This window comes from Sinocyclocheilus anshuiensis, unplaced genomic scaffold (assembly GCF_001515605.1).
Source record: "Sinocyclocheilus anshuiensis isolate Anshui unplaced genomic scaffold, SAMN03320099.WGS_v1.1 scaffold217, whole genome shotgun sequence".
NCBI classification, from domain to species: Eukaryota; Metazoa; Chordata; class Actinopteri; order Cypriniformes; family Cyprinidae; genus Sinocyclocheilus; species Sinocyclocheilus anshuiensis.
The window spans coordinates 1,849,857-1,868,213 of record NW_015536538.1 but is presented as its reverse complement, the minus strand read 5'-3'; the positions used below and the strand labels follow the sequence as shown (position 1 = coordinate 1,868,213).

The following is an 18,357-nucleotide window of genomic DNA, read 5'->3' as shown; positions in this document are numbered from 1 at the left end:
AACTCACTTAATTCTGATGCATTAATATCTTAAGTCAATTTGCTTCTTAAGTATCTTGATTTAAGAAAGTTTAGATAATTGTAGAAATAGTACTGGAAAACAACACAAAAATAATGAGCAAGAAATCATCTTTTGCAGCATAGATACAGTATACTAACGCTATACTGTATTTTTTTCTTGTATTGCTTGTGTCGTCACAAAATGTGAATCATATTTTCACACAGCTCTAATCTGCTAAATGCAACTATAAGACATGAAGATATTAAGATATTATAAACCTTAACATCAAGATTTTCTGCTTTGAAACAATGTGTATTGAGAAATGTGCTATACAAATACATTTGACTTGAATTGTGGACAAAAACTATTTTGCATCTAATGAAATGTTAATTTTAATATATTTTGAATGGTAATATTATGGTTGTAAAAGTATTAAATATGCCGTAAGTGCAGTCAGAAGCGGTTAATTCACTGGTTATTTGGTACTTGCTTCTAAGTTGAACAATAGAGCATGGCGCTTGAACCAATCAAATGTAAACCTTCAGTGGATACAAGCGTCTGCCAAATGTTCAATGTAAATGCAAATCAGATGTAGTCATGTGACCATTTTGTTTCCCTCCAGCACGGCGATCTCACCGTTACCGTCGGCAACACCACAGATCTCGGCGCGAGCATCGACGACACCGGAGACATGGATCGGGGCACAGGGGGCGGGATTAAACCAGAGGGGCGGGGCTAAACGCAGGGGTCGTGACCTCTGTTCCTGTGTTTCCATGTCAGAGGAAACGCAGCAGACGGAAAGGACAGAAATAATCGTTCTTTTTTACCGCTGTTATTTAGGTTTCACTAACCCTCTGTTCACTTCTTCATTAGAAAATGTTTTTTATTGGTTATTTCACACAGATGGATGGTGACTCTTCATCTTCATAGAATAGTTGTATTAATTTGTTCACGCAGCAGGTGAAGGCTCTGGTATCTCATGCTCATGTTTGTTATGCTTTAGATATTTTGGATGTAATGCTTTAATGAAATACTAAATGACCAAACTGCCCCAAATGATTCATATTCATGAAATAAGACACTCTTCAAGCCTTTGAATGGCACAATAATGAATTCTTTTTTACCCATGAGGCTTTACTTTGTCTTCGTTTTGAGTGTTTGCTGATGATTTGGTTTCAGTTGCAACTCTTTAACTCTAAATGTTGGACTAGAATCGTAGTGAAACCCCTTACGTTCATAAATGAGTGAATTTCATGAAGAAAAGCAACTTTCAGCTCACATTTCAGACCAAAATGAAAAGAAAAAAAACATACGAAATTATATTTTTCATAAAGGAAATTAAGCCTGTTTTTAAAATCATTTATTAATTTTTTTTGCATTATGATTATTAAATCACATTTACTCTCAAATTAAATATCCAAACATTAATAAAATCCCGTTCTATCACTGTGATAGAGGATTAAAAATCGTCCTGCCCAGAAAAAAGGTTTTTAATTAAAATGATAAATTTAACATTAATAAATGGTACCATGAAATATACCTAATACTTTTAAATTGACTTTACAATTTGAATATATTATTATTAATATTATATGGCTAATTGTAACATGTTTAATTGTCGTAAAAGTAATATCAAAATAAAAAAATAAAAAAGTTCTTTATACCACTGTTATTTTTATTAATATTTTCAATTAGTTTATATTTTTGCATTTTCTGTTTTCATTTAAATTACCTAGTTAAATTACTTTCATTTAAAGTACTTAGTTTTAGTAATTTTGTAATGTTTTTATTAAGTTTTATTTTAATTTGAGCTATTTTGGTACATCAAGTTAAACTAAATTAAAATGAAAAATGTTGCCTTGGCAAGTAGCTGTAAAATATATTTTTTAATTTCACTTAAAAAAATTTCAAGCAATGAAAATGTTTTTTTACTAGTTTTAATTTTAGTTTTAGTTCACCTATAATAACCCTGCTTTATGCAAAATGTAATTTCTCATTTCTTTTTGATGTTGGGGTGAAATATGAGCAAAAACTTACAAACTGAGTTTGTAACTGAATCAGTTCATTTATCTTCTCACATAAACTGTGATGAAGCATCGGAAAGATCTGGAACAGAGATGATTGACAGGTGCTTGAACGTCAAACTATCTCTGTGTTCAGCGTGATTCAGGTGAATCGTTTCTGTTTTCTTGAATCTGAATCAGAAGGATTTGACTCTCTGAACAGAAACAAACACAGACACACTGAGTCCTCAAGAGGGCGATAGAGTTTCCTTCAGATCTCAGTTTTATTACCATTCAGGTCACTTCATACAAACATGTCAACAGTTTAACCGGGCTCGGAAAGATCAATACGTCGACCTGAAAGAGAAAACAGAGCCTAGAAGAAAGTTTATGCATGAACACATACTTTACAAATTGCATTCTGACACATTTTAAATAGTGTGAGTGAGTGTTCACATACTTTACCAGGTGCTTTTGAGGCCGCAGGCTCTCGTGTCTCATTCAGACACGATCTGATCTGATTTTATTCTCACCTGCTGAAGCGTGTGTGAATGTGACGTGTTGTAGTTCATTTCACACGCCTGTTGCTTGGTTACATGTGTGTGTGTGTGTGTGTGTGTGTGTGTGTGTGTGTGTATTTGAGATAACTGTATGTGTTTCTGGTGTGTTTTGTTTATGCAGTTTTAAGTGTTTTTTAAACTACAGATGAGACTCAAAAATGAGTTTAATATTCAGTATTTTTGTTTTGTTTTCCAGTATCTAAACATTCTTACATCAAGATACAGTAACTTCAGAAGCAAAAATGTTACGTCTTATTTTCTAAACAAAGGTATCAAAATTAAGTGAGTTTATACTTAAAATGAGAAAATATATGTCAATAGGTCAGAAAAATAAACTTGTTTTCCATTTGAATTACATTTTTATTTGTGGATATTTAAGCATAAACTCGCTTAATTTTAATAAAATATAATTCTTGTTTTCTGAAAAATTTAAATAATTTAGATTTCCTCAAATGAAAAATCTCAAAGTTAAAAAATAAAAAGTTTTTAGTTAAAATGAGAAATTTCGCATAAATGAAGCTCAGTACAACAAATACAACCTTGAAATATGGTTAATAAAACACTTTAAAATAAATGTTTTCCCTTTGAGTTTTAATAAATGTAAATTTTTCTTACACCACTGACACATATTTTTACTTGTTTTAAGCATAAACTCACTTAATTTGAATAATATTTTACTTAATATTTTAAGTAATTTTGCTCTCCAAGTAATTGTGTCTTGATTTAAGAATGTTTAGATATTTGTTCTGGAAAACAAGACAAAAATACTGATTAAGAAAGTCATTTTTTGCAGTTCAGGATCTGTTCGTAAACCTAGTGAGCTTCTTACCTAGACAACTTAAAGATGTAACTTCCTTAAGGTTTTTTAATATCACTTTGATAGAAAGATCAACAAGCTCAGTTCAATCTAATGCATTATGTGTGATGAAGTTAAAAGCACATTTCATTCAGTGGTGGAAAATATTGATAAAAAGTTGATTCTAATTAATGCATTATTTTATCCATTATTTGTGCGAGTTGTATTTTTATTAAAATACAAGGTTTTCAAATTCTTGAAATAAAAAGGCGTTTAACACAGAAGTGCTTCCGAATCTCTCACTTGTGAGGTTCAGTCTCAGTTCGGATGCTGCCTATGTAGGGAGCACTAGGTTTTGGAGCAGATGTGTTTGGTGTGGATCTCTTTTCCTCTCAGTATCGTCTGTTTTCTCTGTGTGTTTATTGATAACATGTATTCTTTAGTGAACATGATGACGAATAATCCACCATCTCACTCTTCTGTTTGCTCTGAGCTTATAAGATCCACTTTCTTCTGTAAATAAATTGTCTTTACTAATTTATTCTTTCATAACGATCACTGTTTACTTGCTTTTAATGACAACATTTTTTAGTAGTTTTTTATTCTAGTATCTGATCACATTTAATCACCATATTCAGTATTGTTTTTGTACAATAACTAGCAGAAGTGGCATGGAAATGTGTATTTCACACAATAACGAGCATATGTTTGGATCTCTTTATTAAACCCTTATTAAAACGCTCAGATCAATCTGCTTTCTGAGGTCAAACTTTGATGTTTTTATGCTTCACTTCACGTTTGTTGATGTGTTTTTGTTCTTTATTAAACTCGAGACAAGCCAACAATAAAACTGATTGGATCAAAACTGCTGTCATTTCATATGTTTTGTTTGAGTGACCTGCTTCCTTGTGTTAAAACTCAATTTAAGCATGTCTATTCTCAATGCACGAATAATGCTTCAAACTGAACGTGTACAAATTCATTTCTCTTGTTTCCTTGATGCATTTTGTTAATTTTATAAGGGAATCAATTCTAAAAATGCTAATGATATATTTTGTGATTATGATATATATTTGTGATTGATAGTCTGAAAGGCCGGTGCATGACAGCAGTTTTTATACAGAGTTAATTTTAGTATGCTGTGCTGTTGTGTTGCTCATTATTGCTCTAGTTCTCTATTAGGACTCACTTACATTTATTATGTGATTTTAGGCCTCAGCAGTCACACAGATGCACATTCATCTGCTGATTTAGTCATTTAGCAGACGCTTTTATCCAAAGCGACTTAAGACGATTTAGGCCAGAAACATACTTTATGCATGCATACTTTAGAGGAACAGTTCACCAAAAAATGAAAATGTCCTCACCAATCATCCAAGATTTGGATGAGTTTGTTTTTAATCAGATTTGGAGAAATGTAGCATTGCATCAGTGTCTCAGCAATGGATGCTCTGCAGTGAATGGGTGCCGTCAGAATGAGAGTCCAAACTGCTGATAAAAACATCACAATAATCCACACCACACCAGTCCAGCAGTTAATGTCTTGAGAATACAACAGAGACAAATTCATCAAGATGTTTTTAACTGAAATGTGAGTCTATAATCCATAATAACGCTTCCTCCTCCAGTGAAAAAATCCATCTCCTGTTGTCTCTCACATCAAAATCCAGCCACATATTTGTTTAGAGATGTTTTGGCTTGTAAACGGTGCTTGATCTGTGCAGATTTCTCTCCTGATTCAGACCAGACCACTTTTTCACTGGAGGAAGCGTTATTATGGATTATGGACTCAGATTTTAGTTAAAAACGTCTTAATGATGGATTTGTTTCAGCTTTTGTCTTCTCCAGATTCTTCTCCAGTGCTGTGGATTACTTGTGGATTATTGTGATGTTTTTATCAGCTGTTTGGACTCTCATTCTGACGGCACCCATTCACTGCAGAGCATCCATTGCTGAGACACTGATGCAATGCTACATTTCTCCAAATCTGATGAAGAAACAAACTCATCTACATATTGGATTGCTTGAGGGTGAGCACATTTTTTGTTTATTCAAGGCAAAAGTCTCCCATTTAGAAACAATTGAGATATTAAAGCGATCTCATTTGTGATATTTAATTCCTGAGGGATCTGTTCTATTCTGCAGTGTTATATATCTATAATAATCTATGTTCTGCTGTCTGTCTCTCTTCCATCATCTCTGATCCTGACGCCCACTTCAGGTCCATGAGGTCAGATTGAGCTTCTGTTCATCTGATTGTGCTGAAGTTACTCTCATTGTTTGCTATATTTAGTTCTCACTTCTGGGCAGTGGCCTGTTCTTCCATCTATAAGACTCACACAAAGGCAGTGTTCACATTTTTAGCCCAGTGAGACTGATCTGATTCATATCAGCTTCATATAAACACACACACTCATGTAGAGAAAGGGTTAGAACTTGGTAAAAAAAAAAAAAAAGTGTTAAAATGAGCTGAGAAAAACACATTTGACAGTCTCTTTTGCTCATCGAGGCTTGTATTTGATTAAAAATACAGCAAACCAGTAATATTGTTAAATATTATTACAATGTCAAATAGCTGTTTTCTATGTGAATATCTGTTAAAATATAGGCTAATTTATTCTTGTGATGCGCAGCTGAATTTTCAGCATCATTACTCCAGTCTTCAGTGTCACATGATCTTCAGAAATCATTCTAATATGCTGATTTGCTGTCGTTATCAAATAAAAAAGGTAATTGCAACATTTTACTTGTAAGTGTATCTCGGTTATGAAAAAGAAGAAATTACAGATATGAAGTGAATGTACAATTCTTCTCTCAGGAAAGAAGAATAGGAACTTAATAGGAACATTAGCAAAATGTCATCTTTTTAATCGCAATTGAATCAAATCAAATCATTGTCAGAGCAAATATTCCCACCCCTTTGAATAACGCAGCATGACATCATGATTTTTAATGGCTAAACCATTTAATTCAATGATATTCTTATCCTCAGGAACGGAACATTGCAGATACAGTGTTGAAAGTGATGTAATCAGTTCATTCAACACGCTGACAGGCTTCATTCATCTGTGTGAAAGATCACTGGGCCAGCGACACGATGTCTTCAGCTACAGAGCAAAGGTCAGAGATTTGATTGGATGAGGAAGAAATGTGACAGATCAGATCATGCCTGTATCTTTAAATGAATCTTGTTTCACTGTGTTGCAATGCTATAAATATTTCTCCCTGCTGAACCCGTGCCCCGGCGTTCCTTTTAGAGCCCAATGTGAAGAATAATAAACAGCGAATTTCACAAGACAAGAGATATGAGGGATCATGACAGGCAAAGAGCACACGTACCGCAGAAAAGTGTTGAGAAAAAAACTATACAACAGAAAATCCTACAAAAAATATCAAGTAAAACATTTGGGTGAATCTGCCAAGAACATGTTCAGGTCATATTTGGACATTTGACAAAAGGACATCATTTGTAGCTTTATACTTCATATAAAAAAATACTTTTTCTCATCCCGGATAGGTTTTTTTTTTGTGAGATTCACCCAATTAGGTACTGTTTTAATAATGTATACTAATTTAAAAATCATTCTAGTGAATGAAATACAGTCCTCGCAGCAGGAAACTACTAAACACACAGACAGTCGGACACGATCAGGACACACCCTGAGCGTCAACGGCCTTCAAACGTCTCTTGCTGAACCCGTGCCCCGGCGTTCCTTTTAGAGCCCAATGTGAAGAATAATAAACAGCGAATTTCACAAGACAAGAGATATGAGGGATCATGACAGGCAAAGAGCACACGTACCGCAGAAAAGTGTTGAGAAAAAAACTATACAACAGAAAATCCTACAAAAAATATCAAGTAAAACATTTGGGTGAATCTGCCAAGAACATGTTCAGGTCATATTTGGACATTTGACAAAAGGACATCATTTGTAGCTTTATACTTCATATAAAAAAATACTTTTTCTCATCCCGGATAGGTTTTTTTTTTGTGAGATTCACCCAATTAGGTACTGTTTTAATAATGTATACTAATTTAAAAATCATTCTAGTGAATGAAATACAGTCCTCGCAGCAGGAAACTACTAAACACAGACAGTCAGACACGATCAGGACACACCCTGAGCGTCAACGGCCTTCAAACGTCTCTGAGAGTGATGTAAACTAGTCCAGAGTCCATATTTATTGAGATTTCACCAACTGACCAGAGATAAACCTGGCTGAGATCAGTAGTTTGAACTGTTTCACACACTTTACACTTGAACAACGCTACAAAACACCATGTAAAAAATAAAAACGGATGACTGATATTTTGGTCGATACCGATAAACCAACAATTATTTTGTCAAGGTCAATAATAATATGTCAAATCCATACTGTTTTGCCCTTTTTTGTGTTCACAAACAGTACCATGCTTATAATAAAATAAATAAAATCAGGCATCTGTCTAATATTATTTGAATCATACTGATACTGACGATAAAAAAATGCATGACTGTTATGACTGAAATATTTTATAACCTAATAGAAAAAGAATTTACTGCTTGAATTGGAAAAAATACGGCCAAATACTTGTATCTGCTTATAATAACAGGGAATGTTCTCAGAACGTTCTGAAAAGGTTCTCTCAATGTTATGAAAAAACGTTCTTGCAGTAATGTTAATAAAATGCTCAAAATTTTCTGGTCTTTACCAATGTTATCAAAATGTTAGCACAAAAACTTTAGTTATACATCGTTAATGGAACTTTGTAGTGTCTAACTTTTATGTTTATGTATATTATATTTTCATAGAACATTCAAAAGTAACATTTCCTTAATGTTGCAAAGTGATACAATGGAATGTTCCATTAACGTAACATTTTTAACTGGACGTTTTGAACGTTTGAACTTGATGGGAACGTTAGCGAAACGTCTTAGAACTTATTTTTGTTAGCTGGGATCAGCCTAATCAGACAGAAAGTCTTTGCTGGACATTTCAAAACCACAACTGACCAGAGATAAACCTGGCTGAGATCAGTAGTTTGAACTGTTTCACACACTTTACACTTGAACAACGCTACAAAACACCATGTAAAAAATAAAAACGGATGACTGATATTTTGGTCGATACCGATAAACCAACAATTATTTTGTCAAGGTCAATAATAATATGTCAAATCCATACTGTTTTGCCCTTTTTTGTGTTCACAAACAGTACCATGCTTATAATAAAATAAATAAAATCAGGCATCTGTCTAATATTATTTGAATCATACTGATACTGACGATAAAAAAATGCATGACTGTTATGACTGAAATATTTTATAACCTAATAGAAAAAGAATTTACTGCTTGAATTGGAAAAAATACGGCCAAATACTTGTATCTGCTTATAATAACAGGGAATGTTCTCAGAACGTTCTGAAAAGGTTCTCTCAATGTTATGAAAAAACGTTCTTGCAGTAATGTTAATAAAATGCTCAAAATTTTCTGGTCTTTACCAATGTTATCAAAATGTTAGCACAAAAACTTTAGTTATACATCGTTAATGGAACTTTGTAGTGTCTAACTTTTATGTTTATGTATATTATATTTTCATAGAACATTCAAAAGTAACATTTCCTTAATGTTGCAAAGTGATACAATGGAATGTTCCATTAACGTAACATTTTTAACTGGACGTTTTGAACGTTTGAACTTGATGGGAACGTTAGCGAAACGTCAGCCTAATCAGACAGAAAGGCTTTGCTGGACATTTCAAAACCACTAATATTGGCAGATACAGATATAGTCACTGATATATTGATGCTTTTACAAATAATCTCTGGTGGTTTCAGCTGACAGCGGAGTCTCTCTCCTGTAAAGAGGACGCATGCATGTTCTTGCGTGTGAATGCTGATGGTTTTAATTCTTCTTCTTGCCGTTGCTGGCCTGCTCCTGAGGAACGCTCTTCATGAAGAAGGTTTGGTCCATGTAGCAGCGGACGGCGAGGAGGACGGGCACGGCTGTGTACAGCAGGTTCAGCGTGACCACCTGCCTCCACTCGTCTTTGGGGATCCTGTAGGTGAACGGTGTGCGCGAGTGAACAGACGCGCCCAGGTGAGTCCACTGCATCTGTGCAAACATCACAGACACAGATGAGTTATCAGTCATCATATCGGCTAATATTAGGGGGCGGGGGTTTCGTTATTGGCACTGATCTGAATTGTAAACAGATCATTTTTGTCCTAAAAAGACAGCAAAAAAGAGATTACACTCTTAAAAATAAAGGTGCTCAAATGGTTCTTCACAGCGATGCCATAGAAGAACCATTTTTCGGTTCCACAAAGAACCATTCAGCAGGGCTCGAAATTAACTTTTTTACTTGGTAGCACTGGTGCTCCCAACTTTAAAAAGTTAGGAGCACCAGCAAAAATTTAGGAGCACCCACCAAAAATTTATGAGCACCACAACTACAAATATTAACATATTTAATCTTTACATTCTTAACTTTAATGCAGATTTTAGATTGGTTAATATTAGCTGTCAATTACTCAGTCACTGCTTTCTGCTGTCAGGTGACAGGGAGCTAATGCAAAGGGCTGAAGAAGAGAGACAATGAAAAGAACACTGACAGATTTATTTCGTAACACAGAAAGAGAGAGAGCTCGTCTTTTGCGAGGGTTAGGATGGTGTATGCGGTGTTAAATTTTACATTCAGCTCTGCCAATTGCGCAGAACGGCTGGCAGCTAGGGGTGTGCGATATTGACAAAAAATGATATCTCGATATTTTCTAGGATTTTATCGATAACGATAATTAGACGATATTTTGCTGAGTGTGTTATTGTGTTGATCTTGTGTTATTGTGCTGGTAGTCTTAAGGACTATACCGTGGACAGCCGACTTTGATATTCTTCATATTCTGTGTGCTGGTCAGTTCACAGCAGTGATAGAAATTAATATTTTCCAATAAGTTTAAATAGATTTTTACCTTTTATGGTCATTTTTACAATTAAGCCATTTTTTTTCTAAAAGTGTTCATCATCATTTGAGTCAAATTCTTACATTTAATCAGTCAAGTAGAGTAATAAGAAATTTGGGCTGTTATCAAGCAAATGAAAGCAGTATGGGCTGCGGCCCTCCAGGAACGGAGTTTGTCACCCCTGGGATAGGCCTATAAATCTCAAACTAGTTGTTTTTAATTAAAGGAATCAGTTATTTAGAATAATAAGACGTTTGGGCTGTTACCAGGCAGTATCAACAAAATTCATCTTTGCAATGCAGAGGAAACACAGAAGCTGCAACTGAAGAGGCATTTAGATGCATTTACACACTGCTTAATGCAGGACATGAATGCATTTAACCTGCAGTTACACATGCATATATAATGTTTTAATACTGTAAACATAAAACATTGAAAACTGATATTTGAAATTATTTTAAAAAAATGAAAAGAAAAGATACTTTAAAGGAACACTCCACTATTTTTTTGTATAAAATCAATATCACATTTGTAATCATGCTGAGTTTTGGAGGAAAAAACAGCACTCTTCGTGTGATATTAACTATATGAAATGATATAAAGCCCCCATATCTTGAATTTTGTGATGCATTTTAATAGATTAAATCATGCAGTGAAAAAAATGCAGTCTAAATGTGCACGTGCACTAGTCTAACCTAACTAGTGTTACCTGCAAACTCCGTCTCAAATGTGTATAGAGCACAGTGCATTTTCATAGCGGAGCCACTCGAAGTCTTTCAACCATTCTCTCAGAAAACTGTACGCCTTCTTTTCGGCTGGTGGATCAACATTCACCACATGATCGCTATCACCAGCACCATTATTTTTAACTTTAGGTGGTTTACAAAAGAAATCTGTCAGTGTTCTTTTCATTGTCTCTCTTCTTCAGCCCTTTGCATTAGCTCCCTGTCACCTGACAGCTGAAAGCAGTGACTGACAGCTAATAGTAACCAATCTAAAATCTGCATTAAAGTTAAGAATGTAAAGATGAAGTTATGTAACGTTTGATAGAACGGCAGACCGGTCACCGTATCAGCACACAGAAGGCACATAACTGTGAACGTTTTTAGAGAAATTAAAACAGGTCGCACGTGCAACAACAATTATATGCACTCGCACAAATGCTCCCAAATATATTTTGAGGTCGCACAGATTAAATTATGGGAGCAATTTCGAGCCTTGATTCAGTCAAAGGTTCTTTAAAGAACCATCTCTTTCTTAGCCTTATATAATCTGAAGAACCTTCTCTCACCACAAAGAAGCTTTTGTGAAACTGAAAGGTTATTCAGATGTTAAAGGTTCTTTATGGAACCATTTAGACAAAAAGGTTCTTCTATGGCATCGTGAAGCACCTTTATTTTTAAGAGTGTACCATACCAGTTTAAAAAAAAAGTGTTATATAGTAATATTATGTTTTGATTCTAAATTCTAGATCAAAGTTTAATTGAGAAGAGTTTTATTCAAACAAAACCGTATTGATTTATATTGGACTGTCATATCAGTTATCGACCATAACAAAACTAGTTATTGATCGCTGTGTCTGCAAAAACATTCATCTTTATTTAATACATTTTCTCTGATTCATGACATTTTCTCCTGAACCAATTTTCAACCTAAAATTTGTAACCAGTACAAAAAATATACAATATATAAATAATATACAATTACATACAACTGTGCAATTATACATACAAGTTTTAAATAATTCAAAACTAAATTCCTATGAAAGTTTAGTATTATTTATATTCTATTATAGTATTTATTAATATTTTGAATTATCTTTTATTTTAGTATTCATTTTATCTTCAGTCATCTGCAGACTGTATTTATTAATATTTTGAATTATCTTTTATTTTAGTATTCATTTTATCTTCAGTCATCTGCAGACTGTATTTATTAATATTTTGAATTATCTTTTATTTTAGTATTCATTTTATCTTCAGTCATCTGCAGACTGAATAATCAACCAATATCTGATTATTTTGAAACATTTTCCATTTTCAAATATTTTTGTGAATGTCATTTTTAAATATTTAAAAAAAAAATTAAACATTCTATATTTTTATAACTAATTTCATAAATATAATGGTATTAATATAATTACTATAAATGCAGTTTGTATGTGTATATTATTAAATGTATTTCTATATTTATAATAACAAAATACATTTATATTAACATTAAATATTGGCTAATATTTAGTGCAATATTCTATATAACTATAGTGTAAATATTAAATGTAATTTTGTTATGTGCTTTTTTATATTTTACATTTAGAGTAAATTTTTTATTTCAGTTTTAGGAATTTTAGTACTTTAACTTACATTTATTTCAGTAAGATGCCAATGAAACACAATTTTTCATCTGATTTTATATTTGTTTTTATATCAGATTTATTTTACTGCACGAAAATGATTTTTAATAGTTTAGTTGACAATAGTTTTAGTGGTTGCTGTATATGTACCTGAGCTACAGCTCCTGCAAGAACCAGAGTCCAGTCCAACATCCATGTGCATCCGGGAGCGTGAAGCCCATAAACACACGCCGTCAGGAGCGGCAAAACATAAAAGAGGAACACCAGCATCTACAAGACACGAGATCCGTCAGTCCATCATGTTTCCGTCTCCGTGATATCTCTGTATATCGCTAGCTGCCAATCTTCATTCTTTCAGTACTTCAGTATATACTACTAATGCATCTGAATGCATGTTAAATGTACCCAAGTGTGCATCAGACTCACTGTGACTTTTGGAAAGCCGACGCTGTCTTTCATGTACGGCTCGTACTGGAAGATGTAGGTAAAACAAAAATCCAGAGAACATTCAAGAACAACCTGTTGAAAAATAAGAGAGCAGAAAAAGTGAGTGATGGAATAAATGGCTGGATAAACGGACACGTGGATGGATGTGTAGCTACTTACAAAGCCTCTGAACGCAGTGAAGATGATGCTTCCCATGAGGCCCAGCGTGAGCAGCAGGTCTGTGGGACGAGACAGCAGCGTTTTCTTCTGCTCCACCTCCACCTCCACCTACAGACCACATCAAACCCATCTGTCAACTCAACTAGTACTTCCACATTAGCAGTGTTGGCGAGGAACTAGTTACATGTAACAGAATCACGTAATTGAATTACAAAATAAATGTAACTGTAATCTGTTACAGTTACTGAGAAAAAAATTGTAATTAAATTACGGAAATGTTAACGATTACAAAGGGGGTTACATTTTTTCACACGCAAACACTCACAAACAAATTTTATTAAAATTTGAATGAATGCAATAATTTAAAATTAAATAATAATCTTAATTCAAGCGATGAAGGATTTCGAAAGTGACAGTAATCAGTGTTGAGTACTACTATAAGGTTAATTTTCGTAAGGGTTTACATGTTTGAAAATGATTAACAGTTGAAAACAATAGAAATTTAGAGAAGTAATCAAAAAGTAATCGAATGTAATCAGTTATATTACTTTAATAAAGAAATTGAAATAGTACTACTTATTACATTTTCAATAGGGTAACTTGTAATCTGTAACCTATTACATTTCCAAAGTAACCTTCCCAACACTGGTCATTAGTAGAGACATACGAGGCAGTGTGTTCACCTCAAGGCACATAAATGGTTGAAATGAATGGCTGCACTGTAAAACAAAATCCATAAAATTTACGGTAAAAAAACGGCAGCTGTGGTTGCCGGAATTTTACCGTAAAAATATGGTAGCAACGTTTTAGGTTTTACTGTTTTAATTTAAATTTACAGTTAAATACCGTAATTTCATTAACTGAAATAATGTTAATATACCAACCTATTGAAGTACTGAAATCTGTTTTGTACCTTTGTAATACACTGATAACCACCAAATGCAGGTGGTGATGAGAAAGTCACATGATGAACCAAAGCCCATCACAAGCAGCTTTTAAATAATAACATATATAGAAGGTGCACAGTGTCATTCACACAAACGCTAAACACCATCATGGTAACACACATGAAACTGAAATAATGCAATAAACATTCATTTAACAACATTAGGTGTAACACACAACCCTAATATACAAAACTGATAAGAAAAAACTAAGAAGAAAGTTATTTCAACAACAAAAAAAAACATCACATTTGAAATGTATCGCAGGGAATTCTGGGAATGTCAATTTACGGTTATTCACTGTAAATTATAAGGTCTTTTTCACTTCCAAAAACGGTATACTACCGTAAAATTACATGTAATGTCCAATACAGTTTTTCACCGTATATAGTAGAGGAATTTCCTGTTAACCATTTAACAGGTTTTTACTGTAGCATTTTTAGTCTTTTACCGTTAAATTCATGCATAAATGAATATTTACAAGCCAAAACACGTAATTCAGGATAAATATCTGTTTGAGTGTTTATTCTCAGTTCTGATCAGTGGATCTTATAGGATTGAATCAATACTGTGCTGTCAATCATCTGGAACTTCACCTTGTCAGCAGGAATGATTGACGGCTCTCTCGGCCTGTTGAAAAACTTTGCCACCACCCATATGGGTAAAACCAGAGAAGGGGCATTTCGCCAGAAAGCAGGGAGGAGGTTTTTTCCATATTTACCTGAAACACAGAAACAAAGGCATTGATATACAGCTGAATTTGACCTCAGAGATTACAGATGCGTCCACATTTTCCAACATTGTTATTGAGTGTCACACACTTTTATCAGAAACTATGTTGAAATTTGGTTTGTGATTTTAGTTTGGAGAAGTTGAGTTTCTTACCTACTACAACGCCTGTGATTAAGACGATCTGACTGGCGATCATGGATCCGGCCCATACGAGAGCCAAACTGCGAAACGGCTTGCTGTATGAAGAGAAACCAACAGCACAACATCTCAAGCAACAGGTCATCTGTAAAAATCACAGACCAATATATTGACTATAGGCTGCATAATCAACCAATATTTAATTATTTTATTTTATTTGATTGTTTACTGTTTTTAATCTATTATTTTAAATATTGTGTAAAATAAGTGAGAAATATTTTGTAAAAACTAGTATTCTATAATCCTTTAGCATATGGGTAAAACCAGAGAAGGGGCATTTCGCCAGAAAGCAGGGAGGAGGTTTTTTCCATATTTACCTGAAACACAGAAACAAAGGCATTGATATACAGCTGAATTTGACCTCAGAGATTACAGATGCGTCCACATTTTCCAACATTGTTATTGAGTGTCACACACTTTTATCAGAAACTATGTTGAAATTTGGTTTGTGATTTTAGTTTGGAGAAGTTGAGTTTCTTACCTACTACAACGCCTGTGATTAAGACGATCTGACTGGCGATCATGGATCCGGCCCATACGAGAGCCAAACTGCGAAACGGCTTGCTGTATGAAGAGAAACCAACAGCACAACATCTCAAGCAACAGGTCATCTGTAAAAATCACAGACCAATATATTGACTATAGGCTGCATAATCAACCAATATTTAATTATTTTATTTTATTTGATTGTTTACTGTTTTTAATCTATTATTTTAAATATTGTGTAAAATAAGTGAGAAATATTTTGTAAAAACTAGTATTCTATATATACATAGAGAGAGAGAGAGAGAGAGAGAGAGGACAACAACTAATATTTGCAAATTGGTCATTTTAAATATTTTATAATTTTTTATCATTATTTAAGTATTGTGTAAAATAAGTAAGTGTTAAATATTTGAAAATACAGTGTCATATAATCCTTTAGAAATCATTCTAATATGCCGATTTATTATCAATGTTGGAAACAGTTAAAAAAAATATTTTATTTTTTTTGGGAACCTGTGATACTTTCAGGATTCTTTGATAAATAAAAAATTCAAAAGGACAGCAAAAGAGCATAGTGTATATTGTTAGAAAAGATTTCTATTTTGAATAAATGCAATACTTTTTATTCATTAAAGAATCCTGAAAAAAGTATCACAGGTTCCAAAACTGTTTCCAGCACTGATAATAAATCAGCATATTAGAATGATTTCTGAAGATCATGTGACACTGAAGACTGCAGTAATGATGCTGAAAATTCAGCTGCGCATCACAGAAATAAATTATATTTTACAATATATTCACATAGAAAACAGTTGTTTAGAACTGTAATAAAATTTGACAATATTACTGTTTTTGTCTGTATTTTTGATCAAATGAATGCAGCCTTTATGAGCAGATGAGACTTCTTACAAAAACATTAAAAATCTTACTGATCCCAGAGTTTTGAATGGCTATTGAACATTCACCAGGAGAGTTTAACGTCATTCTTCAACTTCCCAAAAGTATTTGATGCCAACTTCCCATATCAGCATCACTCATAAATGTATTGACATTGTTGTGTTGCAGTGTTGATGTAGTTGTGAGAATGGTTTTACCCTGCAGTCATGCGGTGGACCATGATGAGGAGCAGACCGTAGTGAAGGACTCCGTCCCAGTAGCTCATCATGATGCCGTGGGCTGTGTTCAGGTACGGCTCCACCTTCAACACAGAGTATCACTTCAGTGTGTGTGTGTGGCCTTCATTAGAGCTGATGTGTTCAATTCTCAGCCCATTTCACATGAATGACATTACTTTATTCCTAATCCTGATTTCAAGGTCAGAATTATGGCCAGAGACAAACATGAACCTGATGTTTTCTGCATCTGTGAGTGTTTCACTGCATCCAAACAGCCACAGAAAATCACAGATCTAGTGAAAAAAAGCTTATTTGTAAAGTATAAAGTGCATTAAAGGAAGTATTTGAGCATATTCACTCTCTTGCAGATTTTTAAGTTAAATGGTATATTTTGAATATTTCTTTCTGTCATTAAAACTTTTGACATTTTACTGCTTTTGTTATTTTGACAAGTGCAATAAAGCTGATAAGACAAAATAAAAACTACAAAAGAATTAAGATTTTTCAAATTATATATATATATATATATATATATATATAATTAGAAAAATCTTAATTCTTATTTTGTGGAAAATGTACATGATGGAAAGTTTCTACTGATATTTTTAAACTCAGCATCATCAAATTAGGTAATATTAGTCCTGTTTTGCTGCGTAATTACAATCTGTTTCATGTCGTTTAGCTCCATTTTTAAGAATGTGAAGTAAAATAGGGCATTTTGTGTAATATTAGAGACAATGAATATTATTATGACAACATGTTTATAATTTATATTGAAAAATCAATTGCATTATTATTTACAGCAGTTATTAAATTTTTTGTTACCAATTCTATCTTAAATTACAATTCTGCGCTGATGTGTTCAATTCTCAGCACATTTCACATGAATGACATTACTTTATTCCTAATCCTGATTTCAAGGTCAGAATTATGGCCAGAGACAAACATGAACCTGATGTTTTCTGCATCTGTGAGTGTTTCACTGCATCCAAACAGCCACAGAAAATCACAGATCTAGTGAAAAAAAGCTTATTTGTAAAGTATAAAGTGCATTAAAGGAAGTATTTGAGCATATTCACTCTCTTGCAGATTTTTAAGTTAAATGGTATATTTTGAATATTTCTTTCTGTCATTAAAACTTTTGACATTTTACTGCTTTTGTTATTTTGACAAGTGCAATAAAGCTGATAAGACAAAATAAAAACTACAAAAGAATTAAGATTTTTCAAATTATATATATATATATATATATATATATATAATTAGAAAAATCTTAATTCTTATTTTGTGGAAAATGTACATGATGGAAAGTTTCTACTGATATTTTTAAACTCAGCATCATCAAATTAGGTAATAGTAGTCCTGTTTTGCTGCGTAATTACAATCTGTTTCATGTCGTTTAGCTCCATTTTTAAGAATGTGAAGTAAAATAGGGCATTTTGTGTAATATTAGAGACAATGAATATTATTATGACAACATGTTTATAATTTATATTGAAAAATCAATTGCATTATTATTTACAGCAGTTATTAAATTTTTTGTTACCAATTCTATCTTAAATTACAATTCTGCATCATGATTTACACTGCAAAAAAAAAAAAAAAAAAAAAATAAATATAT

At 33.1% G+C, this 18,357-nt stretch overlaps 2 protein-coding genes across 2 annotated transcripts in view; one reads left to right on the top strand and one right to left on the bottom strand.

Moving 5' to 3' along the window:
* LOC107696707 (neurocan core protein-like) overlaps positions 1–1,295 on the top strand; it is a 76,223-nt gene extending 74,928 nt beyond the window's left edge. The window contains exon 12 of the mRNA XM_016497181.1: positions 623–1,295. Within this exon, the coding sequence (XP_016352667.1) occupies positions 623–720 (98 nt within the window). The 3' untranslated portion in view covers positions 721–1,295. The remainder of the gene's footprint in view (positions 1–622) is intronic.
* Positions 1,296–8,924: 7,629 nt separating this feature from the next.
* Positions 8,925–18,357, bottom strand: part of LOC107696370 (transmembrane 6 superfamily member 2-like) — a 12,793-nt gene continuing 3,360 nt past the window's right edge. Inside the window, exons 4-10 of the mRNA XM_016496673.1 lie at positions 16,716–16,819; positions 15,617–15,699; positions 14,802–14,926; positions 13,262–13,363; positions 13,082–13,174; positions 12,806–12,925; positions 8,925–9,454 (exon numbers count right to left, since the gene is read on the bottom strand). Coding sequence (XP_016352159.1) covers positions 9,245–9,454; positions 12,806–12,925; positions 13,082–13,174; positions 13,262–13,363; positions 14,802–14,926; positions 15,617–15,699; positions 16,716–16,819 — 837 coding nt within the window. The 3' untranslated portion in view covers positions 8,925–9,244. The remainder of the gene's footprint in view (positions 9,455–12,805; positions 12,926–13,081; positions 13,175–13,261; positions 13,364–14,801; positions 14,927–15,616; positions 15,700–16,715; positions 16,820–18,357) is intronic.